This window comes from Cherax quadricarinatus, chromosome 48, assembly GCF_038502225.1.
Source record: "Cherax quadricarinatus isolate ZL_2023a chromosome 48, ASM3850222v1, whole genome shotgun sequence".
Classification (NCBI taxonomy): Eukaryota; Metazoa; Arthropoda; class Malacostraca; order Decapoda; family Parastacidae; genus Cherax; species Cherax quadricarinatus.
The window spans coordinates 15097320-15118397 of record NC_091339.1 but is presented as its reverse complement, the minus strand read 5'-3'; the positions used below and the strand labels follow the sequence as shown (position 1 = coordinate 15118397).

General features: G+C 40.1%; 1 protein-coding gene across 9 annotated transcripts in view; it reads left to right on the top strand.

Moving 5' to 3' along the window:
• Positions 1 to 21078, top strand: part of LOC128696182 (serine/threonine-protein phosphatase 2A 56 kDa regulatory subunit gamma isoform) — a 154611-nt gene that overhangs the window by 121848 nt on the left and 11685 nt on the right. For 7 of the 9 annotated variants that reach the window (XM_070094910.1, XM_070094909.1, XM_070094908.1 and 4 more), the window contains 2 exons: positions 4466 to 4567; positions 12271 to 12466. In XM_070094910.1, the coding sequence (XP_069951011.1) occupies positions 4466 to 4567; positions 12271 to 12466 (298 nt within the window). Of the gene's footprint in view, positions 1 to 4465; positions 4568 to 12270; positions 12467 to 16750; positions 16883 to 17284; positions 17404 to 21078 lie in introns of those variants that run through there. The other 2 variants (XR_011393269.1, XM_070094911.1) reach the window with 2 other exon arrangements.

The following is a 21078-nucleotide window of genomic DNA, read 5'->3' as shown; positions in this document are numbered from 1 at the left end:
TGTTTCAGATACACAAACACATTCCTAATCTTATATAACCTGTCAGTTCTGTCAGGCCTGGTTTTATCTGAGAAGTGAAGCATACGTAACATTAGCACAAATCGATTCACTGGCATTATATCACTGAAACCTGGTGTTGCAATCAGGGGGTCTGTTGACCAGTATGATTTCACTTTGTGCTTATACACATGTGGCATAAGCATTATTGTGGCAAAGAAAAGATACATCTCAGCCACAGTTGCCTCCTTCCATTGGTGTAGACGTGATTTTGGTGAAAGTATTGTGTTTGCCATGGTGTACTCGTAGTATGTGTTGCTTTCCATGACAATACTTTTCATCAGTGGTTCGTCAAAGAATAACTCGAAACATTCCAGTTCAGTGGCATTGTTCCCAAGTGCACAAGATGGCCGTATTCCACTTTGGCTGCCATCAAACTGGTGGGGATTTGGAACAAAATTGACAGCTTCCTGCCAATCCCAGGTGCGGTCTGCTGGTGGGTACTGGACAATGACAGGTGGTTGTGGTTGTGGAGGTTGTGGTTGTGGAGGCTGGTGTGGTGGGGGAGTGGGGGATGGTGGCCTTTGTTCTAGATCAGCTGAGGCAGCGGCGTGGCTGGCAGCGTGGGTGGCAGCATGGCCCACTGCTGGTGCCTCACCGCCGGCACCACTACCACCACGCACATTTTCCATCCCAATTGCAACAGTATCTTCGTCATTTTCACTGTCTGTTCCTGTTGTACAGCCACGGGATGTACTCCGAGATACACTCCTTCCCCTTGGTATAACATATGGCACACTTCCAGAGCGCATATATCGTCGTATATACTGACGCTTCACTGGGGAATATTGCACTTCACTATCACTACTGGAACTAGTTTGAAGAGCTTGTAGTTCATATTCACTATCACTATCATCACCCATGCTCTCATCTGAGTCTGGGATTTGGGAAAATAGAAGTTTCCTCTTGGGTTCTGGAACAACTGAACGTGAACACGAGGGCCCAGCACCAGAGGTGGAAGGCTGAGGGTCGTCTGGGTTTTCTTCACTATTACCGATATTATGGTCATTAGTTTCGGTCAAAACCTCGCTAAAACCACGAAACTCATCTTCACTGGCACTTCCATCACTATTAGAACTGTCACTGGGGAACAAAAGTGTCCCAATTCGCCGAGGAGTGAGGAGCTTCTTACCGCGAGGCATGGTGGACATTGTTTACTAAGAGGGCATTCCCACAATGCACCACTGGGTCCCAGATTTTTTTTCTACCGCGCACACTGACCACGCAGACCCATTCTCTCACACCTAGGCCTATCAGCCTTTTCGCGCGCGAGATTTGAGGCCGCTAGAATTTATGCGTACTAGTACGTCAAAAACCCCTACGCGTAAGACGTACTAGTACGACGAAAACCCTCAAAGGGTTAAAAGATAAAGAATCTAACACAAAGTGGTAGTTGTCACAGTTGGTTGATGAGTTTGGTAGGGTATGTAAAAGAAGGAAATTAAAAGTGAATAGAGGAAAGAGTAAGGTGATGAGGATAACAAAAAACTTAGGAAACAGAAGACTGGATATCAGATTGGAGGGAGAGAATATGGAGGAGGTGAATGTGTTCAGATATTTGGGAGTGGACGTGTCAGCAGATGGGTCTGTGAAGGATGAGGTGAATCATAGAATTGACAAGGGGAAAAAGGTGAGTGGTGCACTGAGGAGTCTGTGGAGACAAAGAACTTTATCCATGAAAGCAAAGAGGGGAATGTATGAGAGTATTGTTATACCAACACCCTTGTATGGGTGTGAGGCATGGGTTGTGAATTTTGCAACAAGGAGAAGGCTGGAGGCAGTGGAGATGTCATCCCTAAGGACAATATGTGGTGTGAATATAATGCAGAGAATCCATAGTTTGGAGATTAGGAGGTGTGGGATTACCAAAATTATTATCCAGAGGGCTGAGGAGGGGTTATTGAGATGGTTTGGACATGTAGTGAGGATGGAATGAAATAGAATGACTTTGAGAGTGTATAAATTTGTAGTGGAGGGAAGGTGGGGTAGGGGGTTGGCCTTGGAAAGGTTGGAGGGAAGGGGTAAAGGAGGTTTTGTGTGTGAGGGGCTTTGACTTCCAGCAAGCTTGTGTGAGCATGTTAGGAGTGAATGGAGACAAATGGTTTTTAGGACTTGACGTGCTGTTGGAGTGTAAGCAAGGTAACATTTCTGAAGGGATTAGGGGAAACCAGCAGGCTGGACTTGTTTCCTGGAGATGGAAAGTACAGTGCCTGCACTCTGAAGGAAAGGTTGGAGGGAAGGGGTAAAGGAGGTTTTGTGTGTGAGGGGCTTCGACTTCCAGCAAGCTTGTGTGAACATGTTAGGAGTGAATGGAGACAAATGGTTTTTAGGACTTGACGTGCTGTTGGAGTGTAAGCAAGGTAACATTTCTGAAGGGATTAGGGGAAACCAGCAGGCTGGACTTGATTCCTGGAGATGGAAAGTACAGTGCCTGCACTCTGAAGGAGAGGCTTTAATGTTGCAGTTTAATAACTGTAGTGTAGGCATGCCTCTGGCAAGACAGTGATGGAGTGAATGATGATTAAAGTTTTTCTTTTTTGGACCACCGTGCCTTGGTGGGAAACGGCCGATGTGTTAATAATAAATGTAAAAAATGATGAGTACTGTATATTCATTTCATCGCTCTAGGGTGCTTTAAGTGTAGCATATTACATGTGGGTAGGGTGGCCAGGTGGGCTACCATATCTACCATACCTGACCACTTACAATAAATACTAACTTCTCACCATACATTAAGACTACAAATATTTTAAGGTGTGCGTGTGTATTTTACTTTTGGTTTTTTAATGCATAGTTCTATTGCTAACTTAATATATGTTTGTGTTAACTTGTTATCTGCTATTTATATGCATTTATAAGTGGAAAAAATGGCATTCTGCTTTCTGGCTACTGGCATTCTGCTTTCTGGCAGTAGCCTGGAACCTAACCTGCTGTATAAGTGGGGCCCTATTGTATATATCCACTCGGATTCAACACTGTATTGTTTACGAAACTTGTTTAAACTAATAATCATGTAAAAATGTTCCGTATTACTAATGTTCAGTTATATACATATATAGTCACATACAGTAGGCATGTGTGTGTTAGATAGGAATGAATGGAGATGAATGTTTTTTGGAACTTGACGAGCTGTTGGAGTGTGAGCAGGATAGTGAAAGGATTCAAGGGAAACAGGTTAGCTGGACTTTTAAAGAGTCCAGGAGGTGGGAAGTGCAATACCTGCACTTTGACCTTTGAGGGTCCGTCCCATAGTTCTACGGCTTTGAAGCCAGGGTCCAAGCCATAGTTCTATGTCATGAGCTCAGCTCACTCAGATAAGCTGTGAGTGGTAAATTTGGGCCTAGTTATGAGAGAATGCATCTATGTGGTAAGTGTGCACCATATAAAAAAATCCTGCAGCACGCAGTGCATAATAAGAAAAAGCTGAGACTCTTTTTATGTTAAAACAGCAACTTTGCGGTGTATTTTCATATGTTTTTTTATGATTGTATTCTCGGTTTCTCGATCTCATTTGATAGAATTAGAGATGATCTTGATTGATTTTAGTGCTGAAAATGGCTTGAAACTGAGCTCAAAGTGGAAAAGTTCAATTTTTGCTTATGTTCAAGAGTAAAGAAGTAACGTCATGCGTCCAGTACACGTCAGTTAGTGGGTCTAATATGTGTTCACGAATGCGCTGATATTATTTATACAATTATTACAATATTGCATAACAGTAAATCTTCTATTTTTTGGTGTGAATAAAAATTCATTGTGAATGAAAAATCAAAGTGAAATTCACTTGTAAATCTTGGAAATGTAACTAATAAACAAAGGAAATGTTAATTAAGTGCCAGGAATGCCTGCATTATTTATTCTGGACCTTATTTTGAAATTGGAATATTTTGAACTCTGTGAAATTGGCCAAATTACCGATTTCCGATCACTATTTGGTAGTTGAAATAGTTGATTGGGCGATTTCTTGTACCCAGTCGATAAAATAGAAGTAATACTAGCAAAATAGCTAAGAATTTAGTCGACTGGAATAATGTAATTGGCCTAAAATGGGAGTCAAAGTGGGCAAAATCTACGATGCATAAATATCGCTGACACAGCAAAATTCACAAGAGCATAATTTCATTAATTTTCCATCAAATTTTGTAATTCTTTTTTAATTCTTGGACCCTGTGGACAAGTTTCAGATCAGTGGTCTGGACCCTGAAAGGGTTCAAGGAGGGGTTTGGGATATTGGCTATTTGGAGCGACGTGAACTGTTGTATCTGGGCACCTCTGCAAAGATAGTGATTATATGTGAATGATTGTGAAAGCATTGAATGATGGTGAAAGTGTTTATTTTTTGGGTCACCCTGCCTTGTTGGGAGTACCCTACACAGTACAATACATTCATTTATTTTCTCTTATATTGCAGGACTATACATGGGCTGATTTACAATGCTTTGAAGTTGTTCATGGAAATGAATCAGAAGCTCTTTGACGAGTGCACTCAGCAGTACAAAGCAGAACGTCAAAAGTAAGTCTCACTCGGTGTCATTGCTCTCATCCTGTTTACAATGTGTAATGATGTATGCCAAGAAAAGTTGGTTGGAAATTCCATTTGGGTGTAATTTTTAAAGTAATGGAAGCACTGGAAACTTTTTTTTTTATATGGATAAAGATTTCTACAGCAAATGTCAAATTAAAAAGTATCAGCCCTACAATACAACGAGTACAGTGGTCTCTTTGATTTATTATGGACTGGAGCTACGATAATTTTGAGTTATGATTTGCCCTCATAAAGGAATTTAGTATTCTTCTTTCAACACACCAGCCGTATCCCACCGAGGTGGGGTGGCCCAAAAGGAAAAACAAAAGTTTTTCCTTTTACATTTAGTAATACATATATATATTTGGAAAAGGCATATGAAAGGGTGGATAGGGGAGGAATGTGGCAAATGTTGCAAGTGTATGGAATAGGTGGTAGGTTACTAAAAGCAGTTGAGTTTTTACGAGGATAGTGAGACTCAGGTTAGAGTATGTAGGAGAGAGGAAGATTATTTCCCAGTAAAAGTATGCCTTAGACAGGGATGTGTGACATTACCATGGTTGTTCAGTATATTTATAGATGGGGTTGTAAAAGAAGTGAATGCTTGGGTGTTGGCAGGGGGTGTGGGATTAAAAGATAAACGAGTTTAACACAAAGTGGAAGTTGTCACAGTTACTTTTTGCTGATGACACTGTGCTTTTGGGAGATTCTGAAGAGAAGTTGCAGAGTTTGGTAGACGAGTTTGGAAGGGTATGTAAAAGAAGAAAATTAAGAAGGAACGTAGGAAAGAGCAAGGTGATGAGGATAACAAAAAATTTAGGTAATGAAAGGTTGGATATCAGATTGGAGAGAAAGAGAGAGAGAGTAGGGAGGAAGTGAATGTATTCAGATATTTGGGAGTGGACTTGTCAGCAGATAGGTCTGTGAAAGACGAGGTGAATTATAGAATTGATGAGGGGAAAAAGACGAGTGGTGTACAGAGGAGTCTGGAGACAAAGAACATTATCCATGGAAGCAAAGAGGGTAATGTAGGAGAGTATAGTAGTACCAGTGCTCTTGCATGGGTGGTGAATGTTGCAACAAGGAGAAGGCTGGAGACAGTGGAGATGTCATGTCTGATTGCAGTGTGTGGTGTGAATATTATGCAGAGAATCTAGCTTGGAGATTAGAAGAAAGTGTGGGATTTTTAAAAGTATTATCCAGATGACTGAGGGCAGTTGTTGAGGTGGTTTGGACATTTAGAAAGGGAGGAACAAAGTAGAATAACTTGGAGGGCATGTAAATCTGTAATGAAAGGAAGGCAGGGAGAGGGTGAAGAAGGTTTTGTGTACAAAGGGCTTAAACTTCCAGCAAGTATGTATGGGCATGTTAGGAGCAAGTGGAAGCAGATGGTTCTTTATGACTTGACATGCTGTTGGAGAGTGAGCAATGTAACATTTATGAAGGGATACAGGAAAATCAGTTGGCTGGACTTGAGTCTTGGAGGTGGGAAGTACAGTGCCTGCACTGTGAAGGAGGGGTGGAAATATGTTACAGTTTTTTAACTGTAGTGTAGGCATGCCTCTGACAAGACAGTGATGGAATGAATGATGATGAAAGTGTTTTTTTTTTCTGGTCACCCTGCCTTGGTGGTAAACAGCTGATCTGTTAATAAAATAAATTATGAAACATAAGTAACATAAACAGCCACTCTGGGAGGTACTACTGTCCTGCCAAGTGAGTGTAAAACAAAAGCCTGTAATTGTTTTACATGATAGTAGGATTGCTGGTGTCTTTTTTGTCTCATAAATATGCAAGATTTCAGGTACGTCTTGCTACTTCTACTTACAATTAGGTCACACTACACATACATGAAAGGGGGTAAGGCAGCCGGGATTGATGGGATAAAGATAGAAATGTTAAAAGCAGGTGGGGATATAGTTTTGGAGTGGTTGGTGCAATTATTTAATAAATGTATGGAAGAGGGTAAGGTACCTAGGGATTGGCAGAGAGCATGCATAGTTCCTTTGTATAAAGGCAAAGGGGATAAAAGAGAGTGCAAAAATTATAGGGGGATAAGTCTGTTGAGTATACCTGGCAAAGTGTATGGTAGAGTTATTATTGAAAGAATTAAGAGTAAGACGGAGAATAGGATAGCAGATGAACAAGGAGGCTTTAGGAAAGGTAGGGGGTGTGTGGACCAGGTGTTTACAGTGAAACATATAAGTGAACAGTATTTAGATAAGGCTAAAGAGGTCTTTGTGGCATTTATGGATTTGGAAAAGGCATATGACAGGGTGGATAGGGGGGGCAATGTGGCAGATGTTGCAGGTGTATGGTGTAGGACGTAGGTTACTGAAAGCAGTGAAGAGTTTTTACGAGGATAGTGAGGCTCAAGTTAGAGTATGTAGGAAAGAGGGAAATTATTTCCCAGTAAAAGTAGGCCTTAGACAAGGATGTGTGATGTCACCATGGTTGTTTAATATATTTATAGATGGGGTTGTAAGAGAAGTAAATGCGAGGGTCTTGGCAAGAGGCGTGGAGTTAAAAGATAAAGAATCACACATAAAGTGGGAGTTGTCACAGTTGCTCTTTGCTGATGACACTGTGCTCTTGGGAGATTCTGAAGAGAAGTTGCAGAGATTGGTGGATGAATTTGGTAGGGTGTGCAAAAGAAGAAAATTGAAAGTGAATACAGGAAAGAGTAAGGTTATGAGGATAACAAAAAGATAAGGTGATGAAAGATTGGATATCAGATTGGAGGGAGAGAGTATGGAGGAGGTGAATGTATTCAAATATATGGGAGTGGACGTGTCAGCGGATGGGTCTATGAAAGATGAGGTGAATCATAGAATTGATGAGGGGAAAAGGGTGAGTGGTGCACTTAGGAGTCTGTGGAGACAAAGAACTTTGTCCTTGGAGGCAAAGAGGGGAATGTATGAGAGTATAGTTTTACCAACGCTCTTATATGGGTGTGAAGCATGGGTGATGAATGTTGCAGCGAGGAGAAGGCTGGAGGCAGTGGAGATGTCATGTCTGAGAACAATGTGTGGTGTGAATATAATGCAGAGAATTCGTAGTTTGGAAGTTAGGAGGAGGTGCGGGATTACCAAAACTCTTGTCCAGAGGGCTGAGGAAGGGTTGTTGAGGTGGTTCGGACATGTGGAGAGAATGGAGCGAAACAGAATAACTTCAAGAGTGTATCAGTCTGTAGTGGAAGGAAGGCGGGGTAGGGGTCAGCCTAGGAAAGGTTGGAGGGAGGGGGTAAAGGAGGTTTTGTGTGCGAGGGGCTTGGACTTCCAGCAGGCATGCGTGAGCGTGTTTGATAGGAGTGAATGGAGACAAATGGTTTTTAATACTTGACGTGCTGTTGGAGTGTGAGCAAAGTAACATTTATGAAGGGGTTCAGGGAAACCGGCAGGCCGGACTTGAGTTCTGGAGATGGGAAGTACAGTGCCTGCACTCTGAAGGAGGGGTGTTAATGTTGCAGTTTAAAAACTGTAGTGTAAAGCACCCTTCTGGCAAGACAGTGATGGAGTGAATGATGGTGAAAGTTTTTCTTTTTCGGGCCACCCTGCCTTGGTGGGAATCGGACAGTGTGATAATAAAATAAAAAATACACATACATGTACATGTTTATGTATACACACTCTTCTGAGTTCTCTTTGATTTTATCTTAATAGTTTTTGTTCTTATTGCTTTTCTTTTTATATCCATGGGGAAGTGGAATAAGAATCTTTCCTCTATAAGCCGTGCATGTTGTAAAAGCCAACTAAAATGCCAGGAACAATGGACCAGTAGCTCCTTTTCCTGCATAGCCTACTAACAAGAAAAAGAAGAAAACCATCAAAGTGGGTTGTTTGAATGTGCGTTGATGTTGTGCGAATGATAAGACAGAGATGATTGTGGATGTTATGAATGAGAAGAAACTGAATGTCCTGGCTTTAAGTTAAACAAAGCTGAAAGGGGTGGGAGAGTTTCAGTGGGGAGAAATAAATGGGATTAGGTCAAGGGTTTCAAATAGAGTTAGAGCTAAAGAAGGAGTAGCAATAATGTTGAAGGATAAATTATGGCAGGAAAAGAGGGAATACAAGTTTTAAAAATGCAGTATTAGAATGTGGGGCAGAAGTTTGTGGCCATAGGAGGGTGGGTGCAGGAGGAAAGAGGAGTGATTGGTAGAATGATGAAGTGAAGGGTGTGATATAATAGAAAAAGGTAGCTTATGAGTGGTTTTTACAAAGAATATAAGAAGAGCAGAGTATATGGGGAGTAAAAGAAAGGTGAAGAGAATGGTAAGAGAGTGCAAAAGGAGAGCAGATGATAGTGTGGGAGAGGCACTGTCAAGAAATTTTGATGAAAATTAGAAAAATTTTGGAGATAAATAAGTTAAGAAAGCCTAGGGAACAAATGGATTTGTCATTTAAAAACAGAATAGGAGAGTTAGTAGATGGGGAGCTGGAGGTATTGGGTAGATGGCGGGAATATTTTGAGGAAATTTTAAATGTCGATAAAGTAAGGGAGGCAGTAACTTCATGCACTGGTCAGGGAGGTATAACATCTTTTAGGAGTGAATAGGAGCAGGATGTGAGTGTGGGGGAGGTGCGTGAGGCATTACATAGAATGAAAGGGGGTAAAGCTGCTGGAACTCATGGGATCATGACAGAAATGTTAAAAGCAGGGGGGGTTTATATTGTTGGAGTGGTTGATATTTTTGTTTAATAAATGTATGAAGAGGGGAAGGTACCTAGGGATTGACAGAGAACTTGTATAGTTCCTTTATATAAAGAGAAGGGGGACAAAAGAGACAAAAATTATAGGGGAATAAGTTTACTGTGTATACCAGGAAAAGTGTATGGTAGGGTTTTTATTGAAAGAATTAGAGGTAAGACAGAGTAGGATTTCAGATGAACAGGGAGGCTTTAGAGTGGGTAGGGGATGTGTAGATCAAGTGTTTACAGTGAAGCATATATGTGAACAATATCTAGATAAAGGTAGGGAAGTTTTCATTGCATTTATGGCTTTAGAAAAGGCATATGATAAGAGTGGATAGGGGAGCAATGTGGCAGATGTTGCATGTATATGGAATAGGTAGTTAGTTACTAAATGGTGTAGAGTTTTTATGAGGATAGTGAGGCTCAGGTTAGGGTGTATAGAAGAGAGGGAGATTACTTCCCGGTAAAAGTAGGTCTTAGACAGGGATGTATATTGTCATCATGGTTGTTAAATATATTTGTAGATGGTGTTGTAAAAGAAGTAAATGCTAAGGTGTTGGGGAGAGGGGTGGGATTAAATTATGTGGAATCAAATACAAAATGGGAGTTGAGACAGTTACTTTTTGCTGATGATCCTGTGCTTATGGGAGATTCTAAAAGAAAGTTGCAAAGGTTAGTGGATGAGTTTGGGAGGGTGTGTAAAGGTAGAAAGTTGAAAGTGAACATAGAAAAGAGTAAGGTGATGAGGTTATCAAATTATTTAGATAAAGAAAAATTGGATATCACATTGGAGAGAGGGAGTATGGAAGTAGTGAATGTTTTCAGATATTTGGGGGTTGACGTGTCAGCGGATGGACTTATGAAGGATGAGGTTAACCATAGAATTGATAAAGAGAAAAAGGTGAGTGGTGCATTGGGGTAAGTGTAGAGATCAAAAAAAAAAAAAAAGTTATCTTTGGAGGCAAAGAAGGGGATGTATGAAAGTATAGTGGTAGGTTGTAAATGCTGCAACGAGGAGGCAGTTGGAGGCAGTGGAGATGTCATGTCCAAGGGCAATGTGTGGTATAAATATTATACAGAAAATTCGGAGTGTGGAAATTAGGAGAAGGTGTTGCGTTAATGAAAGTATTAGAGGGCTGACGAGGGGTTGTTGAGGTGGTTTGGTCATTTGGAGAGAATTTATCAAAGTAGAATGACATGGAGAGCGTATAAATCTGTAGGGGAAAAAACTCGGTGTAGGGGCCGTCCTCAAGAAGGCTGGAGGGAGGGGTAAAGGACGTTTTGTGGGCAAGGAGGTTAGACTTCCAGCAAGCATGCGTGACCATGTTAGATGGGAGTGAATGGAGACGAATAGTTTTTGAAACCTGACGAGCTGTTGGAGTGTGAGCAGGGTAATATTTAGTTGAGGGATTCAGGGAAACCAGTTATTTTTATATAGCTGGACTTGAGTACTAGAAATGGGAAGTACAATGCCTGTACTGTAAAGGAGGAGTTTTGGATATTGGCAGTTTGGAGGGATATGTTATATATTTTTATATATGCTTCCGAAATGTTGTATCTGGGTACCTCTGCACCTAGAAAGTGTTGAATAATGATGAAAGTGTTTTCTTTTTGGCAATTTTTTTCTTTTTGCATTTTTCTTTCTTTTTGGGTCACCCTGCCTCGGTGGGAAATGACCGACTTGTTGAAAAAAAAAAAAAAAGTAAAAATATGGTTATAATAAATTTCTTTGAACTTTGTTGTACTCTATTTGCAAAACAATTTGAATCTAAACATTTTCTTCAATTTTAACTTGTGTGTTGAATGTTCGTATAGGAAACTCCTGTATGAGTAGGTAACACCATGTAACTCCCAGTCTGATGAGTAATTTTTTTCTTTACATGCACCGGCTGTCTCCCACAGAGGCTGGGTGACCTGCAAAACAAGGAAGACTTAAGTGTTTCTTATTTTTATATTTAGTAATTTATACAGAAGAAGGGGTTACTAGCCCCTTGCTTCCAGCATTTTAGTCACCTCTTACAACACACATGGCTTACACAGGAGAAATTCTTCCTCACTTTCCCATGGTTTGGGAATAGAATTGTAGATGAGTGGAACAAACTCCTGAGTAGCATCATTGAAGCTGAAACCTTGTGTAGCTTAAAAATAAGTTAGTCAAGTACATGAGTGGGTGTGAGTTGGACCTGCTTAGCTTGGACCAGTAGGCCTGTTGAGGTGCTTGTTCCTTAAGCGGATGTGACTTGGACCTTCTTAGCATGGGCCAGTACTCCTTTCTAATTTTTTTTTTTTAAGTCGCCTGTCTCCCACCGAGGCAGGGCGACCCAAAAAGAAAGAAAATCCCCAAAAAGAAAATACTTTCATCATCATTCAACACTTTCACCTCACTCACACATAATCACTGTTGTTGCAGAGGTGCTCAGAATACAACAGTTTAGAAGTATATACGTATAAAGATACACAACATATCCCTCCAAACTGCCAATATCCAAAACCCCTACTTTAAAGTGCAAGCATTTGTACTTCCCATTTCCAGGACTCGAGTCCGGCTATATAAAATAACCGGTTTCCCTGAATCCCTTCACTAAATATTACCCTGCTCACACTCACATTATCACCAGTTTCTTCAGAGAATATAAAAAACACTGAAAATGTTGAACTGCTGATGCAGAAAAAATCTGATGTACTGTACTCCCTTCTTTAAGGAATGAAAGTACACCCCCAAATTATAGCTAGAGTTACAGTATCTCCTCCCACTCTCGTTTATGGCCTGGGTCAACAAATGTCCTCTGAAATGTTTCATTGAAGGGAGGTTAGTTTTAGGTAGGTTAAGGTTTTAATTCTCTAGAAGAAATGCTATTAAGAGGCCTAGCATATGCTTGGCATTTCTAGCCCCTGAAAAATTAAATAGTATTCAATGTATGTATTTTGTGTAATGTTAATCAACTGTAAATAATTTTTTTATCAGGAAAATGCATTCTCATCAGAGAGTTTAATTCACAGAGAAAAGGAGAAAATGCGAGAAAGAGAGGAAGCATGGCAGCACATAGAAGATTTAGCTGTACAAAATCCACTGTTTGACAAGTTTTCTGCTGAAAGTGACAGTCTCTTTGGTTCTCGTTCATCCTTGATGGCTTCACCCCAAGATGATAGTGACAGTGACTTCAATCCAGACAATATTGGAGGTGAAGCAACAGAGGTAAATCAGATTTCTTGTATAAAAATCTTTCTGATTTAGTAATTGATTACATATATAATTTAATAGCATAGTGATTGAGTAAATGATGGTGAATGCGGATTCTTCGTTGGGACATCCTGCCTTGGCAGGAGATGACCATCGAGTTAAAAATAATATCATCATTAACGACTACAACAGTAACTACAGATATTATAAATTCAGGCTGTATTCTTTAGTATTTCTTTCATATTTGTTTAATATGCAGAGTTTAGTTTCTTGAGTTATGTTGGTCCCTATTTTGGGCCCTCCTATTTTAGATGAATTTCTGCATAAATTTGTTTATGTTTTCGAGTATCGGAGATATTTCCTGTATGATGCTGGTGGGTTTCATTGCAACTCTGAAATTTCATATGTCTGAATTAACATTACAGTTCAGGGTTCTGAAGATATGAAGTAAAGACTAGTATATATGGGTTGTAAATGGTGATTACACCAACACATGCAAATAAGACTCAAATGTGGTATTGGGACGTATATTAAGGAGACATTTCACCATCCAAGGCTTTATTAATCGATGGATTTTGTCTCATAAAATGTATGAATAGCTTGTATGTTGAGCATGTTAAATAATGGTTATGTATTGTCTAATAATAATAAAAATAAGTATTGTCTAAAGCTAGATTTTGATATTGCTCTAATAGCTCACTTTTGCTGTGTAATGATTGGTTTGAGACTTGTTGATCCACATGCATGACTACAATGTGAGAGATATTAGTAGGTAAGTGTAGTACAGGGTAAGCATTACAGTGTAAGGTACACAGTAGCTCATCTTTTAAAAGGTTTACTATTTTCATGTATAAGCTTGTATTCGTATTTTTTCTTTGTCTTTGTGTGCCTTATATTTTAAGAGGGCATTAAGCCACTATCAACTAACTTTTTTTTATTATCCAAACTTGGTTGTTGTTTTTCACAAAGTGCATCTGTTATCATTCTTGTATGCTGAATGTTCTGTGAATATCGAGTGAAAAATAACCTAAAAAACTTTTTTTTTTTTATTATTTAACAGCAACACCCCTGTAATAATGCACAATATTTGTTTAAAACCAGCCATCTCCCATCAAGGCAGGGTGACCTGAAAAACAAGCACTCTCATTATCTTTAGTTATTCTACAAAAAAAAATAAAGTTGCTAAGTTTTTGACATTTGCAAAATATCTTGGCCTTTACTCCCACACAAATCCCAAAATATTTGGAATATTTCCAATATTCAACAAGCCAATTGTAGAACAATCATTTTTTTATGATTCCTGTTAATATTATTGCATTTACTTCAGTAATAAATGGTGGGCTTTGTGAAATAAGTCAATAACTTACTTCCGAGTTAGATCACTAGTGCAGTGATATATCACTGCACTAGTGATCTAATGCAGTTAGCCTCTCAAAAACTTTGTTTTCTCTTACCCAGGACCAAAGAACACATTATAGGAAAGAGCAGTAATGATTTTATATTCTCAGACTGGTTCTGGACACTCGCCATATTATGGCCTATTTTATTCATTCTAGAATATATACCATGTTACTTATAGTGTTTATTATGTCATATGAGATCAATTCTGATAGATAAGCCATAGAGTTGATATTAGCGTTATGTTGAAGTATTTTCTCCTGCCCCTGGGGTGGTTTTTTTGGGGGCTGGAAAGGATTACTGGCATTTCAGTTAATTTCAATAAGGAAATTTGATTTGTTATACGAGCAAATTGAGTTACGAGCTCGGTCACAGAACGAATTAAACTCGTAAGTCAAGGTACCACTGTACGTATATTGTAAAGGACAAATTTCTGAATGTTGTGAAAAAAATAAAAAGCTATTTCAATAATAAATGGCAGCCACATAATGGAGAAAGAGGTAAAAAGTTACTTGTCAGCAGTCTCTCACCTTGTCCATCCTTCACCCAAGGGTCCAATGAGTGCTGCTGGACTTCGGACTCTTGCAACTCGCACATGCTGCTGCCCATTTCAGTGATGCCAAATGTTGATTTAGCAAATTATTTTTTCATGTCAGAACCCAACTTTCATATGTCAGCATATTTCACATACGTTAGCCATGATGCCACGGACTTCAAATACAGTCAAGTCAGCAGACTTTGAACTGCTTGACTCGCTGCAGTGAGGGAGTACAGCCTCTCCTCACTTAACAACGTAGTTTCGTTCCTAAGACAACGACGGCAAACGAATATGTTGTTAAGCAAGGAGCATTCTATAATGGTAGTGGGTTTGTGTCAACCATCTTTGATATTGTTTTAATGTCACCTTTGCACTATTTATAACATTTTTAGTATATTTTTAAATGTTTATACAGTAGTGTACTATATATTGTAATAAACAGAATAGAGGAAATCAGCTCTACTATACATTATTTAGGTATGCATACTGGTGAGAGCCCGTCGTAAGTCTGAATCGTTGGTAAACAAGTAGTACGTCGCTAAGTGAGGAGAGACTGTAGTCAGTCAGACACATACCCTCAGATAAACAGGACACCAGACTGCAGGCTGGGCTCCTTATACCTTTGTTTCTCAATAAACTGTCTCAGTGCCTTATCATTTGCCACCTATACTCCACTTAGGGACCCTTCCGGCACATAAGAATGAAATTAAAAATATAAATACATTACTTTGTGTTTAGGAATGATTTTTTTTTTCTTTCAACAAGTCGGCCGTCTCCCACCAAGGCAGGGTGACCAAAAAAAGAAAGAAAATACTTTCATCATCATTCAACACTTTCACCTCACTCACACATAATCACTGTTTTTGCAGAGGTGATCAGAACACAACAGTTTGGAAGCATATACGTATAAAGATACACAACATATCCCTCCAAACTGCTAATATCCCGAAACCCCTCCTTTAGAGTGCAGGCATTGTACTTCCCAATTCCAGGACTCAAGTCCGGCTATATAAAAATAACCGGTTTCTCTGAATCCCTTCACTAAATATTACCCTGCTCACACTCCAACAGATCGTCAGGTCCCAAATACCAATCGCCTCCATTCACTCCTATCAAACACGCTCATGCACGCCTGCTGGAAGTCCAAGCATTAAGTCCAGCATTAAAGCAAAAACTAAATCTCCTATAAAATCACTTAAAAATTTTCAGTTAACAAGCATCTTACATTGGCATTTATTCACATCCACTGTGCTGCCTTTTTTTTTTTTTTTTTTTTTTTTTTTTTTTTTTTTTTTTTTTTTTTTTTTTTTTTTTTTTTTTTTTTTTTTTTTCAAAAATTCTTTCGTTTTCCAAATAAAATTTCACCAGTCTAGAGAGTGGTCTAATTGCACATTAAGGTTTCTTTGGTTGGTTGGTATATTTCTAAATTTTATGTTAGAAGTCTTTTCTAGATTAAGTGCAAGTTAATATTTTTTTAACTTCATTACTATGTCATTAAGCATAACAGAATCAGTATTTGAGAAGACAGTGTTACCAGCGAGAAGAGTGTTGGTCTGCGTTGAGTGTTATTTGTTAACTAATTGATATAAGGGAGGAACAGGCATATTATATTTATTGGGAAGCACTAACCCATAAGGGTCACAATGCCTTAAGACGAACAAGAGAGAACTCTGAATGATTCTCTGGGAGACATTGTTTTGGGTAGAGTAGCTTAGGTAGTGTCAGAAATGATTGTATGTGGCTCCTTGTTACTGAGGTAAAATTTAATAAAATAGTATGAATAACCTGAGTCAATGGAGCTTGAGTTAAAGTGTTTGTTGTCTTCATTGTCAAAAACCTTTTGCAGGTCAATAAGTGTCCAATTATATACTATTCATTCTTGTCAGGTGATGTGCAGATTGTCTAGTATATCTATTAAGAAATATGTAGGGGTATATTCAGTGCACCAATTAAAATTGTTAGTCAAGGAAGCTTATATGCAGATAGTATGTACCTAGTGTTATTTGTATTTGTTTAGCATGTTTGTTGACATTCATTTGGTTGATATGATCTGGTTCTTTTAATATTAACTATTGTATGTATATAAGACATCAGTGTACAGTATGCCGTATTATTTCTTAGTTCAGTCCATTTCTTATTTAGCTTAGTAGCTTAGGCTATAGAAATTCTTTCTAGCATTGATGGTTCATTGGGTGTTGTGTTCTGGACCCTCCTGTGCCAAACAGCTTATACTTGTTTTTCATGCCTATATCCAAGAGTATTTAACTTGTACTGATCCTTGGGGGGGAGGGGGGTCTCATATTTGTTATACTGGCTTAACATGATGTATTTCATTCCTTACTGTTACTTTTTCTGTCTTTCAGGTATTCCTTAATCCATATTAGTACTCTGCCTGTCATCCCAGCCTGCATCTTGTGTTATCTTCTGTATGGTACTGTGTCGAAGGCTCTTGAAGTCTAGGTATATGAAACATCCATCCTCTTTCCTGTTTAATCATCATCCTATCATAGGGGAGGTGGGGGTGGGGGCAGCTTAGGTTTTTGAGACATGATTTCCTCTTCCTGCAGCTGCTATTGTTCTCCCAGGAATTTTGTGTTCTCTAGGTGTTGCACCTGATATTTTTCAGTTATCTTTTTTATTATTTTGCATAGTATACTTGTTAGGAATATTGTCCTGCAATTTAAGGCTTCTAATCTGTTGCCTTTCCTAAATTTTTGAAGTAAGTGTGCCATGTTCTAGCTGTTGGGCAATTCCTATCTAATGATTAGTTGAAGGACTGGGAAAGCAACTTGCAGAGGACTTTGGCTTCTCTCATCATCCTTGGCATTGTTGGGTCCTATTGCCTTTGTTGTGTTGCATTCCTTCAAGAGCCTCATTACTTCCTCACTCGTTTTCAGTATTTGCCAGTTCCGTGTGGTTTATCCTCCTTTCCACCACTGACACTGGCCCTTGCTCGGATGTGAAGATGCTGTGGAATCTTCTATTGAGCTCTTCGCAAACATCCTTATCATTGTCTGTGAGTAGTCCACCATCTTTCTTCACCCTTATCACCTAATCCTTTACTGACATTTTCCTCTTGATGTGGTTTTTTAATAACTGGCTTTATTTTTCCTTTGGCTACTGTGTATACTTCGAACTGCCTTTTCTGTTTTCTGACATAAGGTATCCTCGGTATTTTATCTGAGTGCTCTTGTTCCCTAGTTTTATCTTCTAACCCTCTGTGTTTGTATGTATTACAGTCAACCCCCCACCCCCTATCCCCCAATTGCATCATTGATTATCAATTTTTTTTTTGTGTGTCTCATGAATTGCTTTAATTTTTTGCTGTGATCATATTGTTTTGGCTTAGAACACAATCTCTAAATTGAAAATCAACCATAGAATTTTGTTTAAAATGTGATCATTGAACATCCCATCCCTAATCTCTACAAGACATTGTTTCTTAAGAGTGTCAATATAAGATTAAAGCAGAGAGAAATGGCCTCTTGACACCCGAAATGAGCCATTATCTAAAGCATCAACTCATTATGCAATCATAATTTAGTGGTATTCTAAGATTTTGGATTCACAACGACTTCTAGGTCCCTAACCCCTCCTTATTTTTGGGGGTTCGATTGTACTCTGAGTATTGCATACTCGAAAGTGAGCCACACATTCGAGGTAAAGTGTTCCTTTGTCTGGGTTGTAGAGTGCCACAATGTTTGCAAGTTTAGCCTGTTCTGCTGATGTTATTCTGCTCTTAGAAATAGCAGGATTTGAAGTCATAGCAAGTTAGTTCTAAACCTAGCAAACGCATTTCATGAATTGTTTATATACATGTTAATATGATTTTGTGAGTTGTTATTCTCTTTTTGTGCTTCATGGACTGGTCTGCTTGCCTACAGTACCAGCCTTGCTACTTGTCTAAGGCAAGGGTTATTCCTATGACCTCCTTCTTCTTCTTCATCATCATCATCATCATCATCATCATCACCATCATCACCATCACCACCATCACCATCACCACCATCACCATCATCACCACCATCACCACCACCATCATCACCACCATCATCACCATCACCATCATCATCACCATCATCACCATCATCACCACCATCAGCATCACCACCATCATCACCATCATCATCACCATCATAATCACCATCATCACTGCCATCATCACCATCATCATCACCATCATCACCATCATCATCATCATCATCACCATCATCACCATCATCACCGCCACCGCCGCCACCACCACCACCACATCATTATCATTATCATCATGAGGTTAGGCTAAAGGTTCCAAACTTTATATACAAGCTGAAAAACTGTTACCTACATCAACTCATTTGACAGTCTTTTTCTTGTCATGAAATATATAGATAGAGAATAGGATGAAGTTGGAGCCATCTGTGAGCCAGCAGTTTCACTTGGTTAACTGATTATTTTCTTAATGTCGTTATGCTGTACAACTGTGTTCCAGACACAAGTCATCCTAGGAATAAGTGATCTCAGATGAAGTGATGTTCTTGAGTGTAGTTGCTGCTTGCTGCCTGTCTTGTTGTGTAGAAACTCGGTTCTCGCTCTCCTCGGAGTGGAGCCAAGTATGGTACCTTGACAGTGTTGGCCTTGCACATAACAGTAAGGCCACCCACATCCCTTCTGTGTTGAAGGCTCTGCTGAAATGACAGATCTGTCCTGGCTGGGTCCAAGCGAGAGATGAGTTGTCTTGCTCTGTTCTCTATTCTGTCAAGAAGTAGCAAGGGAGGCATGCAATCCAAGAAAGTGGAGCACACTCAAGGTGTGAGTGTACTTACGCCTCATACAGAATCTTATAACTTTTACTGTCAAGCGGATGTGAGATACATCTAAGTGCTGTAAGCTTCCAGGCCACTTTGTTTGCAAGATTTACAACATGGTTCTTCGTAGTCAGTCTGAAATCAAATTTCATCCCAAGGATATCAGCCTTATCCCTGAGTACCAACACCCATTCATTCCTACCACTGCTCTAGCATTACCATCATGGTGGCTAGACCATCATCATTTGTGTTTCTCCAGGCTGATGTAGGTGTAAGCTAGTAATTGATGTAGCTTAGACCAGCTGGCATTTCCTCTCTTGGATGAATAAATGTACAGTTATCTGCATATGCATGGGATTCTGGGACGAGTTGAAGATGGTCGCTGAAGTAGACAGGCGCGCGCGCGCACACACACACACACACACACACACACACACACACACACACACACACACACACACACACACACACACACACACACACACACACACACACACACACACACACGTGCGCACACACACCAGGGCTCCTGCTCTCCCAAGAAAGAATCAGTGAGAAGTCCCCAGACATCATAGCAGTTACAGAAACAAAACTCACGGAGACAATAACAGATGCAATCTTCCCACCAGGATACCAGATCATGAGGAAAGATAGAAGGGGCAGAGGGGGAGGAGGGGTTGCTCTGCTCGTAAAAAAACGATGGAAATTCGAGAAAATGGGAGGCATAGACGAGACAGGAGAAAGGGACTACGTAGTAGGCACACTTCAGTCTGGGGAGCACAAGGTGGTCATTGCAGTGATGTATAATCCACCACAGAACTGCAGGAGGCCAAGAGAGGAATATGAAGAGAGCAACAGGGCAATGGTGGACACACTTGCTGAGGTGGCAAGAAGAGCTCACTCCAGCAGAGCAAAGTTGCTGGTTATGGGGGATTTCAACCACAGGGAGATTGACTGGGAAATCCTGGAGCCACATGGGGGTCTCGAAACATGGAGAGCCAAGATGTTGGATGTGGTGTTGGAAAACCTCATGCTCCAACATGTTAAGGACACTACCAGAGTGAGAGGGGAGGATGAACCAGCAAGATTGGACCTTGTGTTCACCCTGGGCAGTTCAGACATTGAGGACATCACATATGAGAGTCCCCCAGGAGCTAGTGACCACGTGGTTCTGTGCTTTGAATACATAGTAGAGTTGCAACTGGAGAGAGTAACAGGAGTTGAATGGGAAAAGCCTGACTATAAAAGAGGGGACTACATAGGGTTGAGGAACTTCTTGCAGGAGGTTCCGTGGGACAGAGAACTGGCAGGAAAGCCAGTAAATGAAATGATGGAATATGTAACAACAAAATGCAAGGAGGCAGTGGAAAGGTTTATTCCCAAGGGCAACAGAAACAATGGGAAGACCAGAACGAGCCCCTGGTTTACCCGATGGTGTAAGGAGGCAAAAACAAAGTGCAATAGAGAATGGAAAAAGTACAGAAGGCAGAGAACACATGAAAATAGGGAGATCAGTTGCAGAACCAGGGACGAGTATGCACAGGTAAGGAGGGAGGCCTAGCAATAGTATGAAAATAACATAGCATCGAAAATCAAGTCTGACCCGAAACTGTTGTATAGCCACATCAGGAGGAAGACAACAGTCAAAGACCAGGTGATCAGACTGAGGACAGAAGATGGAGAACTCACAAGAAATGATCAGGAGGTATGTGAGGAGCTAAACAGGAGATTTAAGGAAGTTTTTACAGTAGAGACAGGAAGGGCTGTGGGAAGAGAGCACAGAAGGGAACATCAAGAGGGAATATACCAACAAGTGTTGGATGACATACAAACAACCGAGGAGGAGGTGCAGAAGCTGCTAAGTGACCTTGATATCTCAAAGGCGATGGGACCGGACAACATCT